At 40.3% G+C, this 9,873-nt stretch overlaps 2 protein-coding genes across 2 annotated transcripts; both read left to right on the top strand.

Moving 5' to 3' along the window:
• Window positions 1-271: 271 nt before the first annotated feature.
• Window positions 272-2,736, top strand: LOC107382187 (cathepsin Z). Its single transcript, XM_015954236.3, has 6 exons — window positions 272-750; window positions 1,111-1,274; window positions 1,396-1,575; window positions 1,638-1,788; window positions 1,866-2,028; window positions 2,122-2,736. Exons 1-6 carry the CDS (start codon window positions 629-631, stop codon window positions 2,242-2,244), a joined length of 903 nt encoding a protein of 300 aa, XP_015809722.1. The 5' UTR covers window positions 272-628; the 3' UTR covers window positions 2,245-2,736.
• A 4,256-nt stretch (window positions 2,737-6,992) lies between these two features.
• On the top strand, window positions 6,993-9,644 carry nanos1 (nanos homolog 1). The gene has a single exon (XM_015951377.3). The coding sequence runs from the start codon at window positions 7,412-7,414 to the stop codon at window positions 8,078-8,080; it is 669 nt and encodes a 222-aa protein (XP_015806863.1). The 5' UTR covers window positions 6,993-7,411; the 3' UTR covers window positions 8,081-9,644.
• Window positions 9,645-9,873: the final 229 nt, after the last annotated feature.

The raw sequence follows: 9,873 nt of genomic DNA, 5'->3' as shown, positions 1-9,873 counted from the left end.
TCTGGCTGTATTACACTTTGTTTACTTCAAGTGAAGAATGCCTGCCATTTACACCAACTGCAGATCATGTGCAAAACATCCCAAAGAAGTTGCTAATGAGTCCAGGCAAGTTAACATGATAGCAACCACAAGAGGAGCTGGTACAGCAAAGCCACATTCATCTTCTCGTCTTATCTTACTGTCTTTAATAATACAAGAAGCCGACAAAATGATGCAACACTGGTTTTATTTTGAAATGATCAGGATGCACCTCACTGGCACATGTCTCACTTCCTGTCTGGCTCAGGTGATTTCTCCAACTTCATGATGATGTGCATGCACCATCTGGAAAAATTAGAAGCCACGCAGAAAGTCTGCAGCTGCAGCCGGTGTAACAGCTCTGATTGGGTTCAATTCACAGGGACTCTGATCTGCATCAGCACTCTGTGTAAATGAGGCTTCAGAAAGGCAGCCTTCAAACATTATGAGACGACTACCTGGCATGTGCTGTGCGCCTACCACTACCTGAACATCCTCAGAGCTACTCCCAGGTGTGCTAAGTTGAGCCTGATTAGCCCACAAACATAACAGCTCTGTCTGACAGCATTGGATCTCCACCATTGCGTGTTATTGTGTTCGCTGGGTCAGCATGGCCCAGCTAGTCCTGTTAACAGCTTTGCTAATTGCCCATTTTGCTGCAGCAAAATGGTATTTTAGCGGTGAGCCTGGATGTTATCAGCCTGTGCCAAGAAAACCTAATTTTGGAGTCAAGTAAGTTTTTATAACGATTTGGTAACTTTTTTGTTTGCTCTACAGTCAATTTCCACACTTCAAATCTAGTTATTTTAAAAGTTGAAGTAAAATATAAGTTTTCTTCCAGTAAAAGTCACTTTATAAAACACAAAAAGCCTTGAGGGGCACATTCTATGTCCTCCTTGCTGGAAGTCATTTCTGTTAAATGATCAAGTGAAACTAAACGTTAAAGGCCTTGTTTAAAAGTCTGAACTCAGATTTATGATCATAAAACATTTTCCCCCTGCCTTGATGCAGTGACCTTCGTGGATTATATAATGTGAGGTTGCATAGCAGCAGTGTCTCCGTTAACCAATTTTCCGTAAAACATGTCTTCAGAACAGCGCCTCGTCCTCATGACTTCTTGAATCTTGCTCAGTTGCCAAAGTCCTGGGACTGGAGGGATGTAAACGGCATCAACTATGCGAGTACGACTCGGAACCAACACATCCCTCAGTTCTGTGGCTCCTGCTGGGCATTTGGTAGCACCAGTGCGATGGCTGGTGAGATGTTTTTTTCAAGAGTAATGAAGTGTTTGCTTGACCTATTTTGCTCATTTTTATTTTAAGAGGAAAAAATGAAAGTCTACGTGACGTTTGCTGAAATAGTTCATGCCATTGTTAGATCGCATCAACGTCAAGCGAAGAGGAAAGTGGCCATCTGCTTATTTGTCGGTCCAACATGTGATCGACTGCTCGAAGTCTGGCACCTGTCATGGAGGAGACCATGCAGGGGTGTGGGAGTATGCCCACAATTATGGGATTCCCGATGAGACTTGTAACAACTACCAGGCAGTTGACCAAGGTAAAATCTGAATCATCAGCACATTCATCGTGTTGACTAATATCGTTGACTTTCTATTCTAGAATGCTACCCTTTCAATAAGTGTGGCACTTGCACTATTTCTGGGGGGTGCCACGCTGTGCAGAACTACACATTATGGAAGGTGGGTGACTTTGGAGCCATTAGTGGGAGGATTAACATGATGGCAGAGATCTATGCAGGAGGACCAATCAGGTATTTAAGTGGAGTGGGGAGAAACATGTCTCTGCAGGAATGTAAATGTGAGTTAAATTGCATCAACTGTCCTTCAGCTGTGGAATCATGTCCACTGAGAAACTGGCTGAGTACACCGGAGGTTTGTTCTCGGAGTATGTCGAGATTCCCTCCATTAACCACATCGTGTCAGTGGCAGGCTGGGGAGTTGAAAATGGCACAGAATATTGGATTGTGCGTAATTCCTGGGGTGAGCCATGGGTGAGTCCTTTGATTTGGCTTAAAGTGTGTGTGTGTGTGTGTGTTTATAACTTTATTTTTTATAAGTGCTTTTATTTATTTATTTTTTTCCAGGGTGAGAAGGGTTGGGCCAGAATTGTCACCAGTGCTTTTAAAGGTGGAAGTGGATATTTGTACAATCTTGGCTTGGAGGAGGACTGTGTTTTTGGAGATATGATAATTCCATCAAACCACTAATGGACTGTTGGGATGTTTAGGTCATCACCTGTAACTGTCTGACGTTGGTGTAGGAAAATAAATATTTTAACTGACTCGTACACTAAAACTGTTGCAGCTGCATTTATGTTTTAGGGAAAGTCTGTACATTCCTCTGTTGGAAGAAATGGTTTTATACAACAAGCCTAGGGGCATCTATGTAGTGAATGGGTAAAAGTGGTTTTAAAGCTGACAAATCAAGTTTCACAAATTAAACCAAATGTTTAAATCTGAACTCTTATCCAATAGCCTGACATAACAAATCTCATTAGAAAAGGTTTTTGGTAGTGAAAGTGGAGGGATGTAAAAGAACCTTATTGACTCAGCAGATGCAAAGATGGCTTGGTATGAGAATATCACTTTACTGAGTGGTTTATTTGATGCGATTATAAAATATGAAGCACAAGTTTGGAATATGAATCAAATTCACTGAAATGTCAATGCAGAAATAAACTAGGCAGTTCTGATTTTGAATATTGGAGATTCTTTGAGGTGAAGTTGGCAGCATACCATACTTGCCTCTAAACTTTTTCCTGCAGTAACTTTGAAACAGATTCTAGACCACTGAATGTTTTTGGCCCTGCAAAATGGGATAACACAATATTTACTGGGTGCAGCTAAGATGAATCAGAAAGTCTGCCTGTGCCTTGAACAAACTGAAGGACACAAGTTTGAGCTAAAGTTGTGAAAGGGACTTCAGATCACTGGAGAGCCTTGTATACACTCTGGTTCAAGCATGACCACCACATTCAGACACTTATGTGAAGGACATTTCCTCTAACCTACATCAGTCTTTGGTGCAAGGTCAGGTTCCAGTGAAAGTACATCAGAACTGCTTCTTCTTAAACTATTCAGCAGTGGAAGAGCCTGAACTTCATTTTTATAAAGGGGGCAGAAACATTCTAGCAGAATAAAGGAATGAGGGCTCATAATATTGTTTGGCTCCTGGGCTTTAAAAAAATGAAACTGGTTGTTGTGTGGCAACACCACCATCTCCGTAATTATGCTGGGCCACAAGATGAATAAATGAATTCAGTTTTTTAAGAACGGACGTTACTTTCTTTTAATCCAAGGACTTGAGTTAGGGTTAAACCAAGTACTGAATGCTCAACTTAATCACCAGTTATCTGCAATGGCGCACATAACACAATGACATCATTTGACTTTATGTGCAATTATACAAGAACCCATTTTCTTGCGGTTCAGCTGTGGAACAAAAGAAAAGTGAGCACTAAGATACTTGGTTCAGGGGGTTGGACCAACAATAAAATGCAAAACACAAGCTGCTGTGCTTTGCTGCTGATATGGAAATGCTTCCCATTAACTACAGTTTCCATTCAGCCTCTCTGGGGAGAACAAAGGGTAATCAAACCGTACGCAGCGCTGTTGACTTCAAGCTTTTAAACCATGGAAAACCTAAAACCTACAAAGCTGTGTTGTGTCCAAGTTGAAAGAAGACAAATCAAAACCTATTCTGCTGCCCAATATTATGTGATCGAGCCCCCGCCCTCCAGCAGTCTTTCATATAAAATCAAATTTGCGGTTTGATTAAATTTCCTGCTTGCTCTCATTTGCATAATCACAAGCAGAGCTCTAATGGCTGTGAATGAAAACACATGGTAATCTGTTCCTAGAGCTTTTATTTCCCCCACTATGACAACGTATAGGGAATGCAGGTTGCAAACGAATGAGCTGTTTTCAAAGTGAAAGAATCAGCATTCATCTTCATTACAGCAATCAATATGGCAAAAAAGACTTTTTAGCAATTCTTGCAAAGCTGTTGTATATTGTTTCAGTGATCAATTTGCTGTGTAAACATGAGCGTTGGGGTTACTGAGCCTATTTGGTTGTGCATAAGCCTGGACTATTAAAGTAGGAGGGTACGTCCACCACTAAAGTATCCTTTAGCAAGACATTGTAATTTCTTCACATGATCCATTTTCAAGGCCACTATTTCTTTTATTAAGCCAGCAAATTAAGTACATTTCACACAAATATCATACTCTATGGGCATTTTTATTAAAACATGCCTAAGCTAGAAATTGTCTTGTCTTGTTTTAATGCATTTTGTATTCAAATGATCACATTAAATAAGAATAATTAGTTTTTTTCCCTAAAGATGACTAATCTGCCCACGCTGCTAAAAAGAAAAATGCTTGTTTTGTTTCTTACTGGATCTTTGTGATAATTATAATACTAGAAACATTAGTGAAAGATTAGCTCATGCAAAAACTGCATAAACCAGACATTAACATTTTGCAGAATGATTATTTGAGTTCATTTGCATTGCAGAGATATTTTTTGTCTCTTTATTAATGAACCCCTGCAGAAAATATGACCTGATTACTAAAATATTAGTTTTCTTCCTCAGAGCCTATGCTTTTGTTAATGTATCTTCAAGCAAAGTCTTTTTGCACGACATCACCGCCAGTCCCAAATCAATTTATATCCATACAGCTGAAGTTATGCATCATTCCACTGCTAATTTAACTTCCTTGTCAAATATAGTCATGCGACCTCGAGGCAGCAACAGAATTAGCTTTAGTTAATGGCACAGTATTAATTCCTCTTAGTCACAACAAAGTAAAGGGATAATGTGGCCATAAATATTTTAGATTCACTGCAGCAACACAGAAAGCTGCTCTCTCACTGGTTCCAGGCTTGCAGAAAAAAGAATTGGTGATTAAATGCATTATTAATGCTTTATAATAAAATTCATATTTTCCAGTAGTGTGATGGAGTGAGAAGTCAATATCATTTCAGTTGAAGTTGCTGAACAAACTGAATAGTAAGAAATAGTCTCTAAAACATTGCAGCTCAGTAGAGCGTGCTCTGTTTTTATCACTCTTTGCTGAAAGGTGGTGCATTCTTATCATCTCCAGTAGAAAAAGATGCGATCCTTCCGAGTCAGTGAATTCCTCCAGCCTCCCCCCTTCAAGTTTTAATTAGAACACCAGTCATTCGTGCTATCGTTGTTTCAAGAGAGCCGCATCCACATTCCTCAGATGCCCACTTCATCACAGTATCAGATGCCCACAGCAAGAGGTCTGTTCAGGACGGCTGCCTTGTGTCTGCTCTGGGTGCTACCTCAGCTTTCAAAAACCCGTAAACTAAATGTTCTTGAGCTTGCTTGGCTGACACACACACACACACACACACACACACGGACTCAAAAACATCAAAAGCCAGTAAAATTGGTTTGTGCCTGTTGGTAGCTGATGTTACATCGACAGCAGGAGGAAGATTCCAGAAGGACTCAAATTGTTCACAAATGGTTTTCAGTATTTTTGCATAGATTACATGACCTCAGTTTTGCATGAATTCTTAAACATCTCTAAAGATTTTCTCTTGGGCCTGTTTTGCTGTACTTTCCATGAGTCAGTGAGAGAAGGAAACGTGAAACGCTTTTTGCGGGGTGGAAATCTAAATAAGAATACACTTAAACTGAAAACATTTTGATGTTACAAGGACATCTGCACACAATTCAGATCACTGTTAACATGTCTTAGCATTTTGATCATACTGCACATGATCCGGCCAGCAAAAGTTGCTAGTGCTATATGAGGCAGTTTGTGTTATTTATATATGATTTTCATACTTTAATGTCATTTATTGTCACTAATGGGTTGCCAACAGTCAGTGAGACACTAATCAGAGATGTATTTTCAGGTTGTAGTAAGCTACAGGTTATAAGCCAGTCATAATGTTTAATGCCTGTTAACAATAGTCTTATTATTTTTAGTAAACCAAGTGTTGTGGTTTTTAGAGATGTTGTCCCACATGCTGACATCTGAATACTTCAGTCTTCCTTGGAGTATCATGCGACTTTCTGCTGTTGTGCCATTTATCAAGTAAAGTAGTTTATCACACAGACCAAATGAAACTATTTAATATAATAGTCAATATGTGCATTAATTTGAGTTTGGAATCCAGTGGAGGCAAAAGTTCATTAGTTTGTTTAATGCGACCCCATTCACTCTCTTTAAAGTGTTTTGCTGACTTCTAGTGGGACATAATGGTGGCTTTAGCTTCTTCTCAACCTCTTCCTTACCTTTATGTGGTGAAACACATTCAGGAGTGCTCTAAGAACAGCAGAGCGAAGGGTTATTTAGTTCTAATGGTCTGACCTGAAACTGCATGATGCTGCCCCCTGTTGAAGACGGATCTGTTGGTTGCAGCCCTTGTGTACTGTTGTGTTTTGCGAATTTTAAGTTGTGTGTGTGTGTGTGTGTGTGTGTGTGTGTGTGTGTGTGTGTGTGTGTGTGTGTGTGTGTGTGTGTGTGTGTTCTTTTTTGTAAGTGAGAATTCCTTTAAACTTGGGAAACACCCACTCATAATTTCTAATGATCTTTTCTGTTCAAAACCTAATAATTATAATTAGGTACATTTCAGTCATTTACTTGAAAGTAATTCAGTTCATATGTGAAAGTATAGTTTATGGTTCTGAAAACTTGGTGACTGTAATGTCTTCAACATAAAAAAATGAAGATTGTGTGGTTATTACCAGGACGTAGCTCTTGTTTTTAATTTAAGTTATACACATGTTTGGATTACTTTTTTGCATACTGGATGTGGCTCCTGTTGGAACAAAGTGGTTTGTGCCTGTTGGCACAGCAGGAGTTAATATAGAAGCGGCTCCAGAGTTGGCCTTGGTGGTATTTACGCACAATGATCAGCTGTATTGATTCGTTTCAAGGCGCAGAACCTCGACGTTTGTCCAGAAGTAAAAGATTCATGCTCGTTATGATTAACACCATGATTAACTACAGCAGCCTTCGTCAGCGAAATATTTTCTCTGTTCATTTGGGGAAACCATTAACTATTAAAAACCTTTCCATGTGAGACTGCGGGAATCAGTAAACGCCAGAAGCGTGATGGATGTGGCCACAGCGCCAGCCCGCAGGAAAACAAGCCCGTCTGAATGTGGCTTTGAAGAAAAGGAGCTGTCCTGATCAGAAATTTGGGTTTGGAGGCAGCGCGCCCCGCCCTCTGGCCCTTTATAAGAGCCTGTTGGCAGGAAGGTCAAACAAAAACAGGAACACTGGAGATCGCGTCGCTGTTCATGACGCACTCGTGGATGTGAACTCTGGCTGAGACCTAACGGATTACGCCGGCTGTTTTTGACGACAAGCAAAGCCCACGAGTGGCCATGGATCTTCTCAATCACAACTACTTGAATGCGCGCAACCCGTATGACTACACTTTCAATTTCTGGAACGACTATCTCGGGCTGACGACTTTGGTTACTAAGAATAATCAACTCAGCATGCCCCAGAACCCCAACTCCATCACCGAGTCCCTCAAAGCGACTCTGGGTTTGGACGACTCCCCGGAGTGTCCATGCGTAATCGCGGGCGGCGTTGGAGAGAGCGGACAGCTGGACTGCTGCTGCCCGTCCGGGAGCCCCCCGCCGCCCTCCATCCTGGACCTGAAGGAGCGTTTCTCGATCCTTAGCCCCTTCCAGAGTCAACTGCCTGAGCGGGAGGTGGGCTTTGGAGGGAGCTTCGCTGGGTTCGATCTGTTTGGTATGGAGAGGAAGATGCGCAAACCCGCTTCCAGGAGCAAACAGGAGCCGAAAATCTGCGTCTTCTGCCGAAATAACGGAGCGCCGGAGGAGGTGTTCGGATCTCACGTCCTGAAAACTCCGGACGGCAGGGTCGTATGTCCAATTCTGAGGGCTTATACCTGCCCTCTCTGCAGTGCCAACGGGGACAATGCCCACACAATAAAATACTGTCCACTGTCAAAAGACCAGCCATCCCAGCGACCATTAAAGGGGGGCAGGGCTGTGGGCGGTAAGAGGATGAAAATCTTCTAAAACAGGAGACTGTAAGGAAAACTGAATTGCACTGAACTATTTTAAGAGGACTGTTTTGATTTGGGCTCTAGCCTTTATTCTTGTTTCATAAACATACTGATTTTGTCTGTTTTCTCCTATAAGATTTCTTATATTTTTATAGTTCTTTTATCCACATAGAATAAGTTAATGCTTTATACGTTTGTTTTTTTCTCCCTTCTAGTTGGTAGTCATTTGAGAGTGTGCATATAAACACACACATGTATCAATAATCATAAAGTGTGAATACGTTTTAAAAAAGATATTTTGGTCTTCTAGGGAAACACACTGACATCAGAAGGGGTGAATGTCTCAGCCTATCTCTGCCAAGTATTTTTGTACAGCGAGTGAAGCTTGCTGCGATTTCCTTTCATGTCTTAGTAAACCAAAGTTATGTTTGCCATTAAAGAATGAGAATGTGTCATTAAGAGTACTGGTATGGGTCTGACTGGAGGAAGGAACTGTTTGATCCTTTCTGCCTGCCTGAAAACACCACCACCTATTTTACACCTTGCTCATGACATAGGCATGAGAGGAAAGGTCTTTGAAATAAGAAAAAAAAAAACAATGTGGCCTCTGTTGGTTTATTTTTTTTTATCTATTTTGCCAAACCTTTGTTCCAATTCCTTTTGATGAGAAAATCATCCAAACTAAGAAATGAGAATAAACACATATCTTATGTTTACATTCCCAAAATAAGGGTGACACTGGATTTATTTTTTGTCAGGTTGTTTGGTTTCGGTCTGCCCTGACGATTTGTTCACCAGAGAGTCTACAGAGGCAGATCTGCTCTGCAGTACGAAGTGGAGTGAGTCCTACCCACCTTTCCCTCTTTGTGAGGGTGAAAAATAGCAAAATGAATGTTAGTCAACAACAATTCTGTTACTTAATACCTGGAGAATCCCAAAAATAGATGCAAACATGTTGTGAATGTATGGTTGAAAGTGTCACTTGCAGGACTGCATGTGTCTGAAAGTTTTGTTTACCAAAGGAATACAACTGTGTTGAAGAAAAATGGAAGATTTGCTGTTGTAAAAGAATTTTTTTCTGTATTTTAACATTACAAGTGACTTCAGAGGGTACTACCTCAATGGGATTTTGTACTTATATGTAAAAATGTTAACTACAGTTAATTGATGTAGTGCTGCCATTTATAATAAGGATTTTGATAGTATTTTTGATCTTTGTATAACATAATCTTATTTTCATTCTGTTGCATTTAACATGATGGAAGTGAATTTCCAGAAGCTACAAGCGTTGCTCACCAAAAGGTGATTATCTGTAAATAGTGATTATGCCCTCGCTTTTTAAAGATTAGATGTCAAATATTGGATTGAGAGTGTGCAAGAGTGGGTACTGAAAAAAAACCAATGCTGACAACAGGCACCACTTTTAACAGAGGTTTTGATGAAATGATTACGAGAAAAAGAGAAAAACACTGTTGAACTTTGTTATTTATATTTTACAAGACTTTACTGTATGCTGCTGTGCAGAATAACATGAATTCACTAGAGAAATAAAATGTATCAAATATTCAGAGCTATAACTTTGTGTTTTTGTGGCTTGTGTTCGACAGAGATTTTATTAAACACATACTGTACGTTGTGCGAAAGTCTCAGGTTACTCTTTTACTAACTGATTTTGCGGTATGCAAGCTAATTAAATCAAGCGAGAGAGATTAGAAACATAGAAACAAAGACGTGGCTTTGTGAGCCATATTTGGTGTTCCTGACAAATCTGTGTGCCATGTTCAACAGAGAAGAAACTTCACTTTA

This window comes from Nothobranchius furzeri, chromosome 1 (assembly GCF_043380555.1).
Source record: "Nothobranchius furzeri strain GRZ-AD chromosome 1, NfurGRZ-RIMD1, whole genome shotgun sequence".
NCBI classification, from domain to species: Eukaryota; Metazoa; Chordata; class Actinopteri; order Cyprinodontiformes; family Nothobranchiidae; genus Nothobranchius; species Nothobranchius furzeri.
This window is presented reverse-complemented; position numbering and strand designations above follow the sequence as displayed.

What these genes read in the sequence shown, in the direction of transcription:
- LOC107382187 (XM_015954236.3), top strand. Translation starts at nt 629, where the DNA reads ATGGCCCAGCTAGTCCTGTTAACAGCTTTGCTAATTGCCCATTTTGCT. An exon ending in CTACCAGGCAGTTGACCAAG is followed by an intron (nt 1,576 to 1,637) that starts GTAAAATCTGAA and finishes TTTCTATTCTAG; the next exon opens with AATGCTACCCTTTCAATAAG. An exon ending in ATTCCTGGGGTGAGCCATGG is followed by an intron (nt 2,029 to 2,121) that starts GTGAGTCCTTTG and finishes ATTTTTTTCCAG; the next exon opens with GGTGAGAAGGGTTGGGCCAG.
- nanos1 (XM_015951377.3), top strand. Translation starts at nt 7,412, where the DNA reads ATGGATCTTCTCAATCACAACTACTTGAATGCGCGCAACCCGTATGAC.